Raw genomic sequence first — 21,705 nt, 5'->3', positions numbered from 1 at the left:
TTTGAAAATGTGTTCAATTTAAGGGATTTGTGAGCTGCCTAAAACCTCACAATCACCATTAAACATGAAATATTGAACTACATTAACCTCTTTGAAAAAAATCTTGGGATCATGTGGGAAATATCAGAATTAAGAGTGCATGAACAAGCAACACACGCAGAGGAAGCATAAAATATGACCCAAAGATTTATTTATCTTTTGCTGTTTACACTCACTTTTAACAATTATTTACGATGCCACACAAACGTGTAACTAAACACTTTGGTTGAGTTACAAGTCAACTCCTTTACAAAGCAATGTGTAATCCATCACTTTTGTTCTCCTGTCATGGAAAGTCTCATGTTTCTTATTAATATGGTGCTCTAAATGTCTGACTACGGTTTTGAGACATATAAAGACTAGTCTCGTATTGACAGACCTTCCTCCACAGCGCTGCGGAGGAGGGTCTGGCAAGTCCACACAGCATTCTGGGATGGGAGAAAAACGTGCTCTGGTTAATTGGCATTTTTTTAAACCAAACACAATTTTCTTGAGAAGCGCCAGACGGAGCCCCTGGGCTGCTGCAAAATAACCTCGGGAAGGAACTTGTTTTGGTGGAACATGTGTAGGCTACGTTCAAAAGTTGTTTTAGTTGTGTGAGAGAAAACTCAGATTGGACAGATAGTCTAGCTAGCTGTCTGGATTTACCCTGCAGAGATCTGAGGAGCAGTTAACCATAGTCCTCAGAAATCAACCAGAGTTTAAAATACCAACACAAAGGAAGCGGAAGGTGACGGACATTCGGCCGAAATGAAAGACATCCGGCGGAATTTCCGGCGGTACCTGAACAATCCCGGGAGTGGAACATGGTGGACATAGACGATATCAAGACACAAAGATGCCGTAACAAAATGTTTCTTAACAAAATGTTTACAGCGTTTAGTAAAAGAATTCAGCGGCGAAATGGGGCAGAGAAAGAGAAGAGGTCCCTTACGTGTCCCTGGTCGTCCAGCTCATTGTTGGTGAGTTTGAGCTTGTCGAAACTGACCACCTGCCTCATCCAGGTGTCTCCTGAGGCCAGAGAGTCTGGGTGGATGTAGGCCCGTGGAGGCACCGGGGAGTCGGCGTTTCCTGCCACCATCCACTTGGAGCTGTGGTACACATACCTGGAAGACAAGACGGGGAAACAGATAACTCAATTTAATGATTCAGCAACAGAAACAAAGTAGATGTTCAGTATCTGTGACCTGCACGACAAAACCTTAAAACCTATGAATATATTAAAATGTAACCATGAATGAATAATTAATTAATTGTGCTTTATGTTGTGGCATCCATGTTTCTCTTCTTTTCAGATACAGGAAGTGAAGATCAAAAATCTGGTCACATATAACAAATGAAAGACCTCACAGGTTTCTTTTCTTTTTCTTTTTTGTTTTGCATTGTAAACATTTAGTTGTTTGCAGTTTTACATTCAAAGTAATGTTAACTATATTAATAAAGGATAGATGCAACATACAGTAGAGGAGTAATGGCGTCCTGCGCGTGTGTTATAATCCGTGTTTCTCTGTTCTTTGTCGTGATAGCCGGTCCAGCCGTGTGTGCACGTCGGCCGTGAAAATAACACCGGTATTTCAATTGCGGAATGGTCTGTGAGAGCCGTGTGGAGGCAATCCCAGCCTGCTGTTTGTTTCAGTATTTCGAGTACAGTGCCTTTAAGGTTAGGGTGAAAATGTTTTACCGTACAATGGTGCTTTTGCTTAATTTCATCCTAGACGTTCATTCTTTTGCAGGAAGATAGCATAATTAGGACAGAAGCGACACTTTTAAGATTTATCGCATTTTCGTTTTTCGGTCAAATGGCCTTTTGAATGGGAGTGCTAGGGACACTTTTATGCTAGCCTCAAAATAACTATTTTTAAAACACTAAGAAGGCTCGACACAACATGAAACTTTGCTCCAAGTATCACCAGGGGCTCTACACATGAACTCCAGCATTGAGAACATTGTTTGTGTACCCAGAGTTTACTAAAAAGAAAGGTTTTGAACGACTCATGTTAGCAGTTGTTGTTTACACTATCCACCATCTTCTCAGTCAAAAAGTGTCGATCGCCGAATGCAAATGAACAGACCATAGGAGGAAGTGTCATTCCTATGAGGCTCCTTTTTCAACTACAAGGTCAATATTATTTTTCACTAACAACAAAACAACTAATTATCCGTGCATTTATATGGAACTAAGCTTTAGGAGCTTTCCATCTTTACTCTCCTCCCTGTTACGTTGTATTCGGAGATCGACTCTTTTTGACTGGCGAGATGGTGGCGAGCGGAAACACCAACTGCTAAAGTGAGTTGTTCAAAACCTTTCTTTTTAGTAAACTCTGGGTACACAAACAATGTTCTCAATGCTGGAGTTCATGTGTAGAGCCCCTGGTGATACTTGGAGCAAAGTTTCATGTTGTGTCGAGCCTTCTTAGTGTTTTAAAAAATAGCTATTTGATGCGATCATAAAAGTGTCCCTAGCTCTCCCGTTCAAAAGGCCATTTGACCGAAAAACGAAAATACAGTCAATCTTAAAAGTGGCGCTTCCGTCCTAATTACGCTTTTAAACTAAAGTTTGACTCCTGTACAGTCACAAAAAGACCCTAGTTTGCATTTTGGCGAGAGTTACACTACAACAACGTTATGCTGTATCACTCAGATTCTTATGTCAGCCCTGTTCTTATTCCACAGAGGGTTGGAACAATCTGGGGGACTAATACTCCCTCATCACTTCCCTGTTTTGAAAACTCATTTGAATCTCTGAGGTTGCTTCAGGGTTGAACACGGGTTACTATAAAGGCTGTTCCGTTGAAAAACAAACTCCAAACACTCAGCCACGTTGCCACAACAAGAACTCATCTGGTGTTTCTTCATTGTGCTTGAAATTTCTAAGAAGAGCAACATAAAATACTATTATGCAGTCACACACACAGCTGCATAGTTTCAATTAAGCAAAACCATAATATTTGATGATGTTGTGTGAGTTTGGGGCGTCCCGCCCATTAAACAGCAGGGAGAGAGAAGAAAGGAAGGGAGAGAGAGAGAGAGAGAGAGAGAGAGAGAGAGAGAGAGAGAGAGAGAGAGAGAGAGAGAGAGAGAGAGAGAGAGAGAGAGAGAGAGAGAGAGAGAGAGAGAGAGAGAGAGAGAGAGAGAGAGAGAGAGAGAAATCGACTTTTGCTGTCAAGTCCACAAACCACCAGTCAACACTGAAAGCAATGTTTAAAAACTAGAACAAAGGAAAAGACAATAGGAAAAGGAAAAGAAAGGATGGAAGAAAATGCAAGAAAGGAGAAAACAAAGAAGAAAAGAAAGAAATGCACGGAGAGAAGAAGTGCAGCAAGACAAAGAAAGTCAGTCAGAGTCACCAAGAGGGATAAAGAAAGAGAATTTAAGTGAGATAAAGTCAATGGACAAATTCTTAAAAGAAAGGTAGGGTGGGAGAGAGAGATACACAGAACAGGAGAGCGAGGTTGAGATTAAGTGGAGGAGAGCGAGTGTGAAGCACAGCTGTTTGCCTTTAGTTCTGGCCCTGCGCGCCGTTGAAAGTGTTTTATCTGCCGTGTCTCTGCCGATGTCATCACTCACTGCTGAAACATGGACAAAACTCTTATTTGGTCCTTTTGTCATTGCCTCGAAGGGCTGCACCACCCTGTCACACACACACACACACATGCACACATGCGCACACAAAGTACATTCAAACAGAACATGCATACTCAGCCTCTGTACCACAAAACACAGCTCACACATACACAGGCTATTTAAAAAGCCTCTGGGGCGTTTCCAGGGATATTGTCAAAAGCACCCTCCGGCCGCCAAATTGGAGGTAAAGTTAGTTATATGTGACTGAACAGCTTCGTATGTTTCTACCATACATTTATTAACAAATATACCTGATAAGACCATTTAGTTTAAATAAAAATTGACCTTTAGAGGTGTTCAAGTTAGCCCGACCCCTAAAACCCATCAAATAATCAGGTCTCAAGTCAATAATAATAATAATAATAATAATAATAATAATAATAATAATAATAATAATCCATTGGTTTTATAGAGCACTTTCAAAGTCCTCAAAGACGCTTTACACTGGATACAAATAAAAATGAGCAGTAAAGATTTAAATAAAGACAATAAGAGTAAGATTGCAAGACAGATAAAAACATTGGGGGCATTTTTTGAATGCTGGCAGTGTATTTTTGATGTGGTTGGGGGGTGGGTTTCACAGAGAGGGGGCGGCGACTACAACAACCGCCCTGTCAGTTACACGGCGCTTGGTCCTGAAGATTTGCATCAGCCACCCGAAGGTGATTTAAATTGCCATGGGTCGGTACAAACATTAGATTTAGTCAGACAGAACCCAAAAAGACATGATACTCTAGAAACATGAGCTACACATGCTCCATTAGTAGACACTCAGCTGTTTATAATTATGATTTTTGCATCTATAAAAATGCAACACATTGCATTGTGGGATCAAGTCCCAGAATGCAATGTGTTGCATTTTTATAGACGTTTTCATCCATCCACCTTCAGCTAATTTCACTTTTGACATCTTTATTCATATTTGTGTACTCTGTGTGTGCTTTGTTGCCACAGAAACAGTAAACAACTCTCATGGAGAAGTATTATACTCCTAAAAAGGTTTTGAATGTTGGACTAGTTAAAACCCAATCGATTTGAGGTTTTGTTTAAGTGGTTTGGACTTTGTACACCAGAAACAAACTGTAGGCTGCATCTGCAAAGGGTCTTTGTTAACAACCTAATGTCAAATGCTCTCTACAACCACACAACCACAGTATTTTTCCTGTTCTCTGTCCTGTTTGTTATACAATATACAAAGTAGTCAACACAGGAAGCCAATTTTCACCAGACTTCCATGATTGAGCAAGAAGTCTTCAGATGTCTTATTGTTTTGTTAGTTGCGCAAATAAAGAATAAAACTAAACAACTCTAAAGCCCTTATTGGAATATATAGATCTGCTGTTTCAACTAAGCCCCTTATTGGCATGGTTTTTCTGCATTTCCCACAAGTCATGGTGTGGCCGTTACTGAGACATGTCTTACTGTACTTTCTGTAGCTCTCTTTGCTCTTCTATTTGTCCAGTAAGACATGGAAGCTTCTGTTGGTCATGCTGAGATTATTTCAAAGCAAACTGGAAATGAGAAACACACACTTCCTGTGTGTGAGGAGAGAGCGACCACACAGCGAGTGTTAAGTTATAGGAACAGGTTAGCTCAGCTAATATATCTCAATATCAAAGTCTATCCTCGCGGGGGTTTCAAATCTCTGCAGCAAATGACACCTTCTGTACTTAGGAGAAGGAAAAACTCCGGCCAAAAAGTCCTGTTACTAACGTGGTATATAACTTAAAACATAAAGATGTAAAATCGCCATTTATTAACATCAAAATGTCTTTTCTTTCTGTTAAATGGTGAAATACAAGGCAATGAACTACAAAAAAGAACACTTAAACTACCTGCTTGTTTTACTATATCTAATATACGCATGCGCGCGCGCGCACACACACACACACACACACACACACACACACACACACACACACACACACACACACACACAGGGTGCCAGGCGTTTCTGTAATTTCCTGTTTGGAGTGCTGTTTAGGGTTTCGCTCAGCGTAGCAGGGAAAGTGTTAAAGAAGGAGGAAACTTTAGCCCCAAACAGGACTGGAAATCTGATTAGTCCCCCCGCTTTCATCTTTCATAAATCTGCCATCTGGTATCGGCACGATCAATAAAGACTGGACTTTATGTGACACTCTTACTGGACAGATGGGGGAAGGTGGGGGGGTTCTTTCCCTTCTCAGCCAACACCAAACCACACAGCTGACAAAAGCAAACTGCAATGCACACTCTGAGTCTCTCTTTCTTTCGCCCACATACACACAATTACACCGACCGGGACAAACACACAGAAACACACACCAATCAGAAAGTAAAAACAGGTTGTCAATGTGTGTGTGTGTGTGTGTGTGTGTGTGTGTGTGTGTGTATGTATGTGTTCTCAGCTCATCACACGTATACTGTAACATAGACAGGCATGCACCTAAAAAACACACACACACACACACACACACACACACACACACACATACACAAACACACACAAACACACACACACACACACACACACACACACACACACACACACACACACACACGCGCAAACCCAGGCTGTATATTAGGTTACTGTACTGACAGAGTAAATATTGCTATTGAATTACCATTCAGGGTTGACTGGTGTGTAAGTTCTGAGTTTGTAAAAGAAGACTAACATCTTTATGTGAGCATGTGTGTGTGTGTGTGTGTGTGTGTGTGTGTGTGTGTGTGTGTGTGTGTGTGTGTGTGTGTGTGTGTTCTTGGATTCTTTTACTTACCAAATGTCTTCACACAAAGATAGATAAATGATGAGATTTTGCCAGGTCTCGCTTCTACATGAAACCCAATTCAGACTATGATTAGTGTTTGTAGGATTAAGGGTAAAATAAAATTAGGATAAACTTGGTTTAAGGTAGCGATTGTCCTCACAAGTATAGTAGTATTATTGGCCATGGGTGGGTTTCTATGCATTTTATCCTTTTGAGAATATACTTTTTATTGTACTTGCGTACCTTTGTGTGTATTTGATCTTCTAGTTCTATATTTACAAAGACAAAGAAAAAAAACGTTCTTATTTATCTGAGTTTATTGGACGAAGGTTGGAGTTAGGATGAGGTTCATGTCAGGGCAAATTTAACAATTTGGGATACGTGCAAAATCTAATTAGGGTTTGTGGAACAAACCTTGTGTTTTTGTGTGTGTTTTTTCCCTTTTTATTGTGTTTTTAATTATGTGTATCCTGGTGCGTGTGTGTTCTTCTTTTTGTACACTTATGAGGACCAAAATCCTCAAAAAAACCCTGAAAATGATAACTATTTCAAAGTGACAACATTATGCCAGTTCTCATATCTACACAGGGTCAGTTTCATTGATGCGATTAAGGGTAGGATTAGGTTTAGGTTTAGGGTTTAGGGTTTAGGTTACGGCAAAGATGATTTAGGGTTAAAAATTGGGTTTAACATCAGATTTAGGCTAGGGTTATTAGGGTTAAGGTTAGTTTAAAAAAAAAACAGGGTTTGGGGAATGACTGTATTGTCCTCACACGTATAGAAACATTTATGCATGTGTGTTTTATCTCTTTAGAATGGGCTTCCTAGTGTGTATGCATCTTCTTCTTTTTCTGCATTTCTGAGGACCAAATGTCCTCACAAAGATAGACAAAGAAGAAAATCTTTCAATTTGAGGTCATCTTTTCCAGTCCTCACCTCTACATAGGACCAGTAAAAATATAGAACCAGGGTTCATTGGACTAATGTTAGAAGTACATAACATAACATAAGGCCAGCATAAGCATGTGTGTGTGTGTGTGTGTGTGTGTGTGTGTGTGTGTGTGTGTGTGTGTGTGTGTGTGTGTGTGTGTGTGTGTGTGTGTGTGTGTGTTGAAGCAGCACTGAAACATGCTCTGACACACAGTTGAAAGAATGAGGTATGTTTGAGGAGCCAGACAGCCCCCACGTTCAGCGGCTTGAGAGCTCGGAGCGAACCGAACGACTGTCCACATAAAAGCGCAGTAATATATGGAGATTTAATGAGCTTGGTACCAATGAGACGTTCCTAAAGAGGGGCAGGGAGCCCAAGTCAAGCAAGTAGATTCCAATAAAGACCGTATTTCCAGACCCTCAAACTCCCTAGGCCTGTGAGACACACCAGTGACAGCTCCCAGCTCAGTTTGCAAAGGACTGTGGTAAATTCCCCAGCCAGGAAGAAAATCCTATTTAATTTTACAAGATCTTCTGGCCTCTAAAAGTCCTCCATGATGTCTTGGTTCGCCGGTGGGAGAGCGGGAGAGGCAGCAGGGCAGAACGCCTGCTACACTCTGGTGGAAAACTTTTCATTAATAAACAACAATACATGAAATGTAGGCTCAAACCCAAATCCACACATTGCAGAAGTCACTTTATTTATGTTCATTGTTTGTTTTTATGCAGACAAACCAGTTTTTTTTTTTTTGAAATAAATCCGACTTGACATGAGGGAGAAGAGCCCTTTCTCTGTTTCCTTCTGAGATGACAGGGTTTTGTTTTGTAAAGAGAGAGGGGATGTATCTGTGGCATGCTCAGCCTTTAATCAAATATTCACTCTCGCATAGCAATGCATGAAAACAAAACTAACTCCCTGTAAACATGTTTTATGTCATTGAACTTTCTGCTTTAAAATATGCTCACCAGCTGCAAAGAAAGGCCTTTAAAACACCGCTGGTACACTTGATACACTACTGAGAACACACACGACTCAACTGAACCTGATAAACAACTGTGTTAAAAGACATGTCTCTAATCTTAGGTCTCATAAAGTGAATTTCTTTTTTTTTCTTTTTTTTTTTAAGATCATTTTTTTGGCCATTTTTGGCCTTTATTTTTACAGGACAGCTGAAGACATGAAAGGGGAGTGAAAGGGGGAATGACATGCAGAAAAGAGCCGCAGGTCGGAGTCGAACCCCAGCCAGTTGATAAAGTGAATTATTGTCAAGATTAAATTTGTTTGCATTTGCATGAAGTAAAGTGTGAGACGGACAGTTGCAGGTTTGCAATAAACATACTACAGTTGAGGGTTCTGCATACGCATGATGGGCCCTCCTGACAGAAGAAAAAGGTCTCCTTTGTTTGTTGTATTTGACTGAATAACACAAAAAGTCAAAAGAAGAAAATGGTGTCTGTGACTGCTTAATGACCAAGAGTCCCAAGAATTATTTGGGTGCATGCAGACTGTGCTCACTACAAGCGCACTGACTGTGCACGTACAAGAAAAGTAAAGTAGACGCTTGTTTTGTGCAGGGGTTGCTCACAGAGTTGGGCAAATGGCGACATTTAAGTCAGGCAGATGCAAGTAGACCCTTGCGACCACACAGCAGCAGAAACCATGAATTGGCCTTAATTCATTGCTGGTTTTTCATGGAATTTAAAGCTATAGTGCGTAGTTTCTGTCGCACCCATGAGGAATTCTAAGTAACGACAACAGCACTGTTGTTGCATCCACATGACACAAGTCTTCCGTAATCGCGCATGCGCCCCCCCACCACTCCTCCACACAGTTGCTAGTAGCCAAGGAGGACACGGAGGATTAAAAAAACATGAGGGACTCTTCAGAAGAGGTAATTATCTTCAATTGAGTTTCTGTGCGTGAAAGTCGCCGTGCGACACCATGTTCTAAATAACCATTGCCATTGGCTACCTACATAATAAGCTGTTTTAAATGTAAAATGTGCAATGCCTCATCGCGCTGATGTGACCAAGCCCGACCCAAACCTGAACATAATTTCTAAATATCTGTCCGAGCCTGGCCCGTCGGGTCCCGTCGGGTCCCGTCGGGCTCGGGTCGGGTATCCATCCTCTAGTGTAGAGCTGATAGTCTTAATTAGCTTTGTATCAACTCATTTGGCAATGGCTTGAATGTAACGGACGTTCATTAATATCAAAACGTTACGCACTAAAGCTTTAAAAAATATAGTACAACGTCAGCCTTGTCCTTTCAGGTTAATACTTCCCAGCTTTTCGAAATGAGGTTCATCTGTCTGCTTCACTGTTCCATGATAGTCTAAATAATGTTTCGCAACCATTCATTTGAAATCAAAACTCCTGGCAGCTTTAATACGAAAAAAGCAGCATCAGCTTTTAGAAGCTCTTTACTGCTCAAACTCTATTTTAAATGCAATGAGGCAGCTCTGGGTTTTTTGCCACATTATCACTTCATCACACAGGAACAGCCTGTATCTGCATCAGCATTTATAAAACCGAGATGCAACCGCTGAATACACAGGTAAACTTTTAACACATTTCTCTCATAATCATCTTCATCAGCTCACTTCCTCATTTCTGTCAATAGTCAATAATAAATACCTTTAAAAAGCTATATTGAACCATAAAAGTAACCCTATAAAACGTCCACAGTCAACCATAACAGCAGCAGGTATACATGCAGCATCGCAAATCCTTTTTCCATCTCAACAGATTTTTTTCCCATTTCCGTCATTAGACCTGAATGTTGAGAGTTATCCTATTTGCAGCCTCTGGCTCTGCTGCTCGGCCACTGGGATGATGAATACATTTCAATCTCCTCTCTCTGGCTCTGACTTCTGGGACTTGTATTGTGGGCCAGGATATCAGTCTTATTACATATCCAGAGAGATCCATCATATACAAGCCTTTCTCCAGCACATGTACACTTTAATCACTCTTGCTTCACTTCACTGATGCAAATGATGTGGAGTAACAACTCTCTCTGTGTTGCCAAGAAGAAGAAGAAGAAGAAGAAGAAGAAGAAGACAGGAACAACTCTCGTAGCAGTTATTAGAAATCTGAAAAATGAGGCTGTTTTGTTCAGTCCAAATCCTGTTACGTTCGACTCTAACGTGAGAAATGGCATGAGCGAGGAGAAAAATCCAACTAGGTCAAAATGTTTATGCTCGGTCTGATATTTGAGAATCCTACAGGAAAAAAAAACCTTGTTTTTTGCTCCAGCTGTAGCAGCAGCAGAAGTGGGGGCTCGCTCATGCATTTGCAGATACGACTGTGCGTGTGCATATTATGTACAGCTGTGCATTTATTAAACTTTCTGTGGACTGAAGTGGCCGAAAGCTATTCATTGCAGCGTCTGTACATTTCTTTTATGCCTACTACAAAAAAATACAATTACTCAGCGTTTTCTCAGCAGTTTAATTCTTGTCACGGCTGAGAAGCATCTGAAACAGCATTTAGACCATCATGGGACATTAAAGTCCTTACTGAAACCCAAAAGAATCAACTGATTTTGGTTTAGCAGGTGTTTGGTAGAGAAACTCTGGGATACATTTCTGCATTTGGAAGGGCAGTAAAATGGCAAGAAACATAAATACAATGTGCAAAGACAGTAATGTCTCTGTTCTGGACGACAACAACTAGCTGATGTCTGATATGTCGGCACAGGCATTCACTCCCATTTATATTTTTGTGTGTAAGGAAGGTACCTGTATCTCTTGTTGTCCACCGGCACAATGTCCATGGCGATGTAATACTGCTGATGAGGGTCCAGACCGGCTATCTTCACTCGCATGGCTGGAAACATCCTCCTGAAGGACAAAAAAGCAGCATGTAGTGATCAATGTGATGGAGAGATTGTCGTGTTTCTGTCTCTTTCCTTCTGTTGTGTTCATAATGAAATGAAATTAACATTTACAAGAAAGTTACTCTGAAAAGAACCAATGTGCCACATCACTAAAACCCGACCGGTGATCTCAGCAGCTGTTTATTAGCAGCCTGAAGAAACTCTAATACATACAGTAACTGTGTTTAGCAGTTCATTTAGGAGAATTAAAAAAAACATGAACAGACAAAATCAAGTTGTGTAAAAAGTCTGATTTCATGTCTGTTTTCTGCCGCTGTGGTTGAGGAGGAACCCGAGGTGGACATCTTCTAGTTGTGTCTTCTTGTTCACCATAAGAGTTTTGATAAAAAAAAAAAAAAAAAATGCTGAGAAATATGGCGGAGGAAAACAAAACAGTTCAGGGGCAAAAATTATTATTGCTCTGAGAGAGAGAGAAAAAGGTATGCAGTACTTCTTTTAAATCAAAACAAGTACACAGCACACATGTATTCCAATGTAGAAACATCTAAATTAAATCAACATTGCAAACGTTTACTACCAATTGAAAATACCTTCATACTGTGGGCCTTTTTATATCCCCGACAAACAAAGAACACAAGTGTTACAACTTGATGAAAAGCAGCAGCACCGTCAATATCAAAAAAGTGCTGTTTTTTGCAAAATTGTGGGAATTCTTATTTTTAGGTGCATTTTCAAAAATTCCTTTATTTGTTTCGCAGGTGGTTCGTGCTAACTGGTCCTGATTGGCTGCTTTAACTGAAGACGTACTGAAATCCATCCAATCAGTTTGCAGCTTCTAAAGCAGAAAGTCTCCCGCTTTTTGGTCAATCAGAGTTCAGTATTCATTTAGCCTAAAATCAAATACATCGCATTTATTTCAAAAGCTTCCAGAAGATCTACATGCTGAAATTGATCCTTCGTCTGATCTCCGTTATTTTGAATGGATTTATTAATATATATATATATATATATATATATATATATATATATATATATATATATATGACATGTTTATTTGAAAAATATTTCCAGCCTCGCAGCTCCTGATCGTCTCCATAATTTTCATTATTTTAGTGAAGAGAAATATTATGTTCCATATTGTCACTGTGACCTCTGACCTTTGCACTCCAGGGATGTAGGGAGTATTCTGTGGTTGTAGTCTTTATTTAATCATAATATCAATTTAAAACAGATAAACTGAAAATGTTATTTACATATAAATAGATGTCCTGTATCCTTCAAATAATTTTTGCAACCAGCTCCTCCCGTTAGCTGCAGCTTGAGACTCATGAACCCCCCCTCTCCCCCCCAGTGGAAATTATAGTCTGAATAAAGAAAAACGGCACCCATATTAACTGTCTGTACGTGGAGAGGGAGACATTTCAACGTAATACCTCGCTTTGCACTTCAAACGCTGCATTTTCCCCATTTCATTTAAAGGTCGTAAAAACGGGCCTGCCTATTAGAAAAGAGGGCTGTTCTCTCGCTTCCCTTCTCTTCTGGATTTATGAGTTTATTATGAGCAGGCCGTGAATTACACACGGCGAGGGTCGTGTCTGCCTTCTCTCTGCTTCGGCGCAAAATGACTGTTGCTCTATTTATGAGCTGGTTACCAATTTTGACCCAATTCATAAAAACAGCCGAGTGTAGTCTGTAACGAGCAGAGGAGAGGAGAGCGACATCAGGGTTCATTTCAATCTGAAGTCAGAACTGAGAGGAGCGCAGAAAAAAAGAAAAAAGAAAACTCTGGTTTCAAAATAACAGGTGGACTAAAATATATAGATCAAACCCACCTATTTTATACATTACAAACAAATAGCCAGAAACTCTCATGTAAAACTGAAAATATATATACACTATTAAAGTATTCTGTGATGTTTAATTAAGTCTCACATCCGTTTGGCCGAGTTTTTTCGCTATTCTGAAAACGTTCTTGGATAAATAAATACGTCCTTAATAACTGAACCATTTGAGAGGGAAATAAGCAAAAATACATTTTATAAAGTGCCTAAAAGGACTTCTCCACGTCATTCCAACACGGATGAGATCATCGTTTGTCATGAAAAGTCCCAACACTGCTATAACCAAAATAAACTTTTGATCGAATAAACATTTGTGTTAAAAATGTAAAGCATTATCTCACCTCACTGAGTTTACTCACTGAGGTTTATTCTCTAAGAACCAAACACCTAAAAGACTCAACACGGTAAAGAATGAACACCTTGTTTTAAGGGAGGATATTTGCCGTAAAGTTGGAGCAACCTAATGTCAGCCATGCCGATTGATGTGAACAGAGGGGGAAATGTTAGTGGAAATGTGCTGCGCTCCGGGCGCGTGGGAGCGGAGCAGACTGCGGGTAAAGGTCCTTCCTGCAGGATCCGCAGGTCAACTTCTGCGCTTGCTCTGGGTTTGCACTGCTGGCCCGAGAGAGCGAGAAAAACACGGAACATGTTTACAGAGAGATTAATTAGAACCAGCTCTCCTTATTCTCCGAGATCAGGAGTAACCTGCCGCGTCACGAAGGCCTGAACACAACAGAGCGGCATGCATGTGCAACACATTAACACCCTCCAAACAGAGCTCAGAGGTGTGTGTGTGTGTGTGTGTGTGTGTGTGTGTGTGTGTGTGTGTGTGTGTGTGTGTTGAACTGTTTCTTTAAAAATGACGTATTTTTGTGGGTCGATTTTAGGTTTACGCATGTGATAAATCTGTGTGACGGTGAGTTGTCATAATCTTAGTCATAATCTCATAAAACACTATTTAGAAAAACAAATCCTAATTGAAATGATAAGGATTTCTGTTTGCGGTTTGTCGTCACCAAATAAATCACAAAAGAAATACGTTTTGAGCGTAAAAGTTCGCAAATCGCCTTTTTCGCAAACTTGGCGCACAGTCTGTCTGCGCCATGAGTCCGACTCAGAGCCGCACGTAGACCTTCATGGCTACTGAGCAGAGAGAGAGAGAGAGAGTGTGTGTGTGTGTGTGTGTGTGTGTGTGTGTGTGTGTGTGTGTGTGTATCCGGCCTACCTGCCCGCCTTGGTGATGATCATCTCCGTGCCGATGTCATGGAAGCGCTTCCACAGGTCTGCGCACTGCAGCTCCACCTGGATCTCCTCCATGGATGCCGGGGGCGACGGTTCGCAGGGCACGGGAGCCAGTTCGGCAGGTGAGCCGAAGGAGCACGACGTCCTTTCGGCCAGACCCTCTCCGTCCGAGCTGGGACTCGCCTCCGAGTCTGAGGGGAAAATGAGGAAGATGATGAGAAGGCAGCTCTGAATATTGGAATTAATATACTTAGACTTTACGCAGGAAACTTGGCACGGTGAGAAAGTACAGCGGTACTCTCCGCTGACTCCAAATCACCTGCCGTCTGTAGCTTGGAGAGAAGCGGCCGAGTTTGGCTCGCTGGCTCAACTCGTCATGGAGTTTTTGGGTTGATGTCAAAAGCAGAATAAATGTTGCGTAAAGTCTTTGAAATGCAATGAAGAAAATATAAAATTTGAAATTGGGCCACACAATGAAGAAGTCCGACGGGAAGCGTTCAGCAAATGAAGTTTCCCCTTAAGTGCTCCCTCTGGACCACATTTAACAGACTGACCATTCAGACTCATCAACACCGTCACAACGTTAGAGCAGATACAAACGTTCCCTCCATCCTGAAACCAATCCAGACCTACAGGAACGCTTTCCATCTGTCTGAGCTTCTAACTCCCAGACACCAACCAGGATGACCTCAGCCTCCTTTACTTTCGAACCATCAGCCCAAATGACACAGGCAGGGTGGACAAAATAACAGGAACACCTGACAATTTGAAAAACGAAGGTTTTCCTTGTTTACACATAGCCTACATTTTCACTGTATTAATCTATTTCAAAAACCCTAAACAGAACTATTTCTTTAAAATGAAACAGGAAATTAAAAATTACACTAGATTTTACATCCAAACACTTTAAAGTATCAAAATCCCCTTAAAGAAAAATGCAGAATTCCTAAACCAAGAATTATTCTACTTGACTCAGACCTTTAAATGTCACTTAACAAATGTGTGATGCTATTTAAAAAATAAAATGGAAACCTTTTGGGGTTGAATATCAAAATGCATCAAAGATTTTCCAGTTGGGATGTCAAGTCTCGACACCTCAAAACTACCCTTTACCCAGACAAAACTCTCATAAGATCATCACATAATGTCTCTTATTTCACAGAAAAAGTTCATAGCTGAATATCCTACACCCCATCCAACACCACCACCCCAAAAAAATAAAAATAAAAGAATCTAATAATGTATTATTTATTGGGAGCCCTGACACGAGGAGGTTGACTTGGCAGACTAAGGGCACACAAATGTGGTTATGCAAATGCAGAGTGGCTGAGAGACTGGACAGCGTCCCAGGCAAAACCGCCACAGCGCAGGCCGAGCCAACGCCACTGGAAACAAGAGCACGGAGAGGAGTGATGGAGATAGGAAGAGCGGAGGGAGGAGGGGAGGGGGAGGAGAGATGGGGGTGGAGGGCTGTAATGACCACAGGAGACACAGAGAGAGACTTTCCATCATCTTCTTGGGAATCCTTCCAGTGTCACTGCAGCCAGTGAGGACTGTCACACATGATTACACACACACACACACACGCACGCACGCACGCACGCACGCACGCACGCACGCACGCACGCACGCACATACACACACACACACACACACACACACACACACACACACACACACACACACAGTCAGTCAGCTGCCCTCTCGCAATAACACTTACTACACATGCTGCTAGTGTTACAGGAAGAAGACAGGGTGGACGGCTCAAATCCTAACAAAAATGTGGTCTTCACATTGGGCCAATAAGATTAGAGCTTTGGCTCTTGCCAACCGGCATTTAATCTGAGAGGAGACCAGGGAGATCTAATTGTTCTGGGGATTCATTTATATACTGTTTAATATATACACTGCATACAGACAGTATGTATATATTAAACAGAGTTGGACTAAAAGTGCTGTTTGATGTCTCTGTTTTCTCTCATTTGTCTTTTATATGCATTATATTACAGAACATTTGATGTTTTTATAAATTATGTTTTATATATTTTCTGTGAGCTATATTACTGTCAGTCTGAAAAACAGTATCTGCTGCACTGACAAGGTTCAGAGTAGCCCAGCTTCAATGCACAAACTGACTCCCAACAAAATCTTAGTGCTGTAAACTGGATTTAGACAGCTGTATCACTTTGTCAATATCAGGCTTAGGTCAGCTGTCAGCAGCTAAGGATCGTACAGTAGATATATAATGGAAGAATTTTTTTTTATCTATAGAGGCATTTTTATTTCTCTTTGATGTTCAATAATTGTAAATAATGTATCATTTAAAGGCCTAAAATGAGTCTCCTCTACCTAAATAAGGTTATAAATAGAAAGGAATGTCATTAGTCTGGAGATTTGGCCTGTAATCTAAATGCAGTTGCTGTGTCACTGTGACAGGAACAAGATTTGACACTACATAAAAAAGTGTGAAATCTCTGGCATCAAAACTATTTGCAACAAACACAGCCTGAAAAGCTACATTGAGCAACCCCGTATCGACTACAGGCATCTAAAACTGGATGTTTAGAGGGAGCAGACGCATTCCAAAGGGCAAAAGCGGCCCGATTAAATAAGAACGTTTGGCAGGAGTGCCTCAGAGATGCGGAGGAGGGAATTTGCCGGCTAAGAAGGAGCCTGTCGACTCCGCCCGGACGCCCTGTCATCAGGCTGAAGGACCTGTCCTCTGCCACTCACCGGCCTGTGTTTTTGTATATGTTCATGTGTACATTGAAACATCAGACCTGAAGAAAACACAGGACGATACTTGTAGTCCAGTATCAGTCAGCATCGCGTTTATGTGAAGGGGTTCTTTCAGTTTCTAAGTTGCAGCTTCAGTGTAGCTGTTGTTTTGTGTTTAAAAGTTGAATGAATAAAAACTGACATTTACTCATGAACAAAAATTTGCTCACTCAGCAGAACACTGGCCCTGACATATGCTGTGGTTAGCCCACACACACACACACACACACGCGCACACACACGCACACACACGCGCACGGCCTGTATCTTGCGGTTAAGGACACCCAATCAGCTCATGCCAGGCCTCATTAAAATGACGCTAACATCCATAGTCGGCCACAAATTGGCCGGAATTTAATCAAGTCAGTACTGTTTATCTTCAGACAGCTGGAGTTTTCTTAAAGAAGGACCTTAATGTATGTATACATTCAATGATATATTAAAGGGAGAGGAAGTGCTTTTAATAAAGTTATAAATAGGCTTTTAATCCGAGAGAAGATAGAAATGTTTATTTGTGTGGTGGTACTCCCCTGAAGGAGAGCTTGTATGAAGTAACTATGTATTTTATTAAGTTGTAACTATTTTTAATGGAGGAGTATTTATTTTTACAGTAGATGCCTCTTGTGAGATTTTAAAGTGGGAGCTGCAGATAAATGTGGAATATGGACATCATCTTTATCATAAGTCTGACATGTTGTAACTGTTTTTATTGCAGAAATTTTACACCAAATTAAGAAAAGCTAACTTTTTTTTTTATACATCAGATATATCAGGCTGAAATTTGGAAAACTTGCATTAAATGTTTCTCATATCATCTGCAATGTTTCCATTTGATGTTGTGGTGCAGCAGTATTTGAATATTTGTATTGGAGTATTTTTATATGTGTAAGCACCACATACATTCAATAGAGCGTTACACGCAGATACAGAATGTGCTGTATGTGATACTGTTATTCAATGTGGACATATTTTTTATTTTCAAACTTAGATATAGATTCTTAGGGGGAAATTCAAAAGTTTAATAGAGAGTGAAATTGTACTCTATATGGCTACTGCATTGACGGTCAGCATTTATAGTAAATTGGTGCTTTATGAAGGAAGCTGATTCTCTGATTGTTTCGATTCTGAAGTGGACAGTAGCAATCTGGCAAGCATGAAATCACTGAGTAACCCACTCCACACAAAGAGAGCACCTGTTTCCTCACTGATGGAGACTCAGCAGTAAAAATGACATGTACCAATCTCTTTTATCAGCCGGCATGTTACAAGTTGAGAGTGAACTCTTTGGAGTAACACTGAAAGGAAGGAGAAGGAGAAGCGTTGAGATCATTTTAGTATTATGTTATGATGCAGTAATCTTGATAGATGCTAATTAACAGATGCCTAGTGGCTTCAGGTGTTCGGAGTGAGTTAGTTATGTGCGTAATATGTGCGTAAAAGCGCAAAGTGTCACCTTTTAAATCACATAGTTTGGCTTAGGCCTTTCATAAATAAGATTAAATATTAGGTTATACTGGATGTAGTTCAACTCGTTAATTAATGTATTAAAGGGTAAATGTTATGGAGATGTGGTTGGGGTAGTTTTGTGAGGTCTAACTTTTTTCTTCTGTGCAGCTCTTACATGCAGCCCGTTAAACGCGAGCCTGGTTCTGGGCCTGTGCGTTTCTCAGTCCTGCCCTTGTCTTTGAGGCTAATAAACGTGTTATACGACCAGAGGGCTTCCAGCCTCGCCTGGAGTTGAGTAAAAATAAAATCACTCCGTTAAGGATTCCTCTAAACCACATAATCTGACCACAGAGACTCGCTGTTCTCGGTCACCGCCGCCCGACGCGGGAGGGGAGGCTTTAGGACCCGAGCAGGACCCGCTGAACCTGCCAGGAACCCGCCTGCTAATGAGTGGGACCAGGGGGAGGAGGGACGGGCGAGGAACCGGGAACTGGGTAATTAATTGAGCCACAAATCCTAAAACTCTCCAAGACAAACCATGGGAGAAGATGAACAGAAAGACTTTTCTGAAGCAAAGACGGTTAGCACAATAACTGCATGGTTGTTTAATAGTGTCAAATGTTTAATGTTTGTGGATTACCGTTGCCCCTTTTTAAAGAGAAAACACAATATGTTTGCCATTAGCAACGCTGTAATCAACGTTTAGACTCACCTCCCTTATTTACGCTGCAGACAGTTCAACACTTCAACAACAATCTTCCAACGAGAGACACAATCTCCCTCCTCAAATCCTCCTCCTTTGTTGTTTACTTCGGTTTTCACATTTTCAGTTTTTGGATTTCAATCACTGGCAGTGTCAGAGCACAGAGGAGCCGTGCGTAAAGGCGCTGCGCCCTGCTGTCAGACTGCAGCAGGCAGCGGGACGCAGTGTCGGCCTGAGACTGTCTGAGCAGCAGGCAGAGGTCAGGTAAGCTTCAGTTCTGCCTGTCTCTACATTCCTACAAAGATTTAATCAGCTGAGATGTAAATATGAGAGAATGTGATTTGTATATTTACATTTACATTAAATATCCAATAAAGAACAGGCCACATTTGGATCCATGGAATTATTTCACCAAATCTAAGATTTAGCAAGAAGACGACCAAACTTAAACAATATTGAAACTAAATGACCTTTAGTTTTCAAACTAAATCATCTTTTTTTTGTTGTTGCTGTGGCTCAAGCAGCACGCGCAGCTCTGTGTCTGTCAGTTTAAAAACAAAGCTCACAAGCGTCGACGTCTCAGCATTGAGGTTTAAAGTCACTTCAGGTCCGATTCTGAAGGCGCAGTGCGATTAATTCATCTGTAAACACTGAAATCGAAGTAGTTTAAAATGAAACAGCCAGTATTGCATTACACCTGTAATTAATTTACTCACAAAATGGAGTAATAATGTAGTTTATATGCAAAATAATAAATGAACGTTTAAGGTGATGTATATGTAATATTTAAAACGTACATATACATTAACTGCTTACATAAAAATTGTAGATGCCTCATCCCTTGTTATAAACATATTAAATAGAAAATTGCTGAAAGAACCAAATAACACTTTATCTTGATTTTCTAAAATTATTATTAATATTATTATTTTACTACACTTAAAAGAAAAAAAACATCTTAATTGTTGTCTCTCTTGTAAATTTTACTTTATTATTTTGTATTCAGCCTATGTGATTTATTTATTTTTTACACATGCCGTGCATTTCCACTTATCCACTCACTTCTTCACACTTTACGGAAGTTGGATGGTTGATTTCTAACAAAACATCTTTAAACTGACACATTTTACACGGATGATCGAGTCGTTAATGTTAGCCTCACAGTCCCCTGAACGCTCTCATACCTGGGGCATGTTGAATGTTCTGTGTGGCGCAAGAAGGGCGCTTTTATTGCAACGTGAAAAGCAATTCTGCACAGCAGTGTTATTTCTTAGCAGAGGACATTATAATTCAAAATGTCTGAAATGTGTTTGTCTCAGAATGAAACGCATTAGATACGTTTGGTTTATTTACTTCATGCCACTGCGCCTTCGTGCAACAAGCCGAGGCCTCCCTGAAGGCCTGCAGCCAAACTGAAGACAAACGGCGTCCAAACATCAACACAACTTTGAAAATGTTTTGACTCATATGTTTCATGTCACTTATATCTTATAAAGGAACCCACCAGTCCGGAGTCAAAACTTGGACAAGCCAACCCAGCCATGACAAAAAGACACATCTAATCACTTAGAGCCTTATGTTGAGTCCTAAAATCTATTTGTAAGTTGTTTTGATAGTTTCATTTGTTACTGATGCAAATTAAGGCATTTTTTGATGCATTTTCTGTGTCATATTCCTGACAGTAGACCAGCATGACTGACTTGCTCTACAGGCCTCCACGCATCAGGTTCATAAGCTGCATCTACAACAGAAAAAAAAACTTCTTCTTTATGTAGCCGCGCTGCAGCAGAGCGGAATCACTGAGCAGAAACCCTCACTTGGTTTAAAGAAGAAGACAAAAAGACTCCACATTCACAGAGAGCGTGGAGCTTCTAGCTACATGTCCTGTCGTGGGTTGGGTCATTGAAAGTGGAGCCATGTTTTGACTCGGGACTCGTCGGTTTGCATTGCGCTGCAGTGATATAACGGAGATCCGGACAGTATGAGCGGTGTGGTGCATGTCTGCGCACTGACCCGGGTCCATATCCAGACAGTGCGCCGGGTCCTCTCCGTCCGTGGCGAGGCTCTCCATGGACAACTCCAGCTCCTTCTCCTCCCAGCCCCGGAGCTTCCTCTTCTTGTTGGAGCCGATCAGGGCTTCCACGGAAAAAGCGTGGGCTCTAGAGCTCAGAGCGGCGGCAGATCGCCTCCTCTCACTCATTTCTCTCAAATCCACCCAAAGGTGGGGAGGGGGGGGGGGGAAGACGCGGCGAAAAACCCACTCTGTCCTTCCAACGCAGTGAAGCAAAACAGTAAAAAAAAAAAAAAAATGCACACGTCAGTGTTTAAATCGGGGCGCAAACTCACCAAGTGTCCAAAGTAATCCCAACTGTGACTAGAAACACCGCGTCAAACTTTTGAAGGCAGACTGTGCCATCCTGGCTGCGCGTGAGAGATCAAGTCCGGGAGGATTGATAGTTTTGATGCGGTCTGCCGCTTTGCGCGTCTATACGTCCTTCCACTCCGCGTCTTTCC

At 41.1% G+C, this 21,705-nt stretch overlaps 1 protein-coding gene across 1 annotated transcript in view; it reads right to left on the bottom strand.

Moving 5' to 3' along the window:
- tbx15 (T-box transcription factor 15) overlaps nt 1-21,705 on the bottom strand; it is a 39,302-nt gene extending 17,597 nt beyond the window's left edge. The window contains exons 1-4 of the mRNA XM_078262881.1: nt 21,205-21,705; nt 14,248-14,455; nt 11,084-11,185; nt 974-1,145 (exon numbers count right to left, since the gene is read on the bottom strand). Of these exons, the coding sequence (XP_078119007.1) occupies nt 974-1,145; nt 11,084-11,185; nt 14,248-14,455; nt 21,205-21,391 (669 nt within the window). The 5' untranslated portion in view covers nt 21,392-21,705. The remainder of the gene's footprint in view (nt 1-973; nt 1,146-11,083; nt 11,186-14,247; nt 14,456-21,204) is intronic.

The sequence above is a fragment of the Sander vitreus genome, chromosome 11 (assembly GCF_031162955.1).
Source record: "Sander vitreus isolate 19-12246 chromosome 11, sanVit1, whole genome shotgun sequence".
In the NCBI taxonomy this organism is placed as follows: domain Eukaryota; kingdom Metazoa; phylum Chordata; class Actinopteri; order Perciformes; family Percidae; genus Sander; species Sander vitreus.
This window is presented reverse-complemented; position numbering and strand designations above follow the sequence as displayed.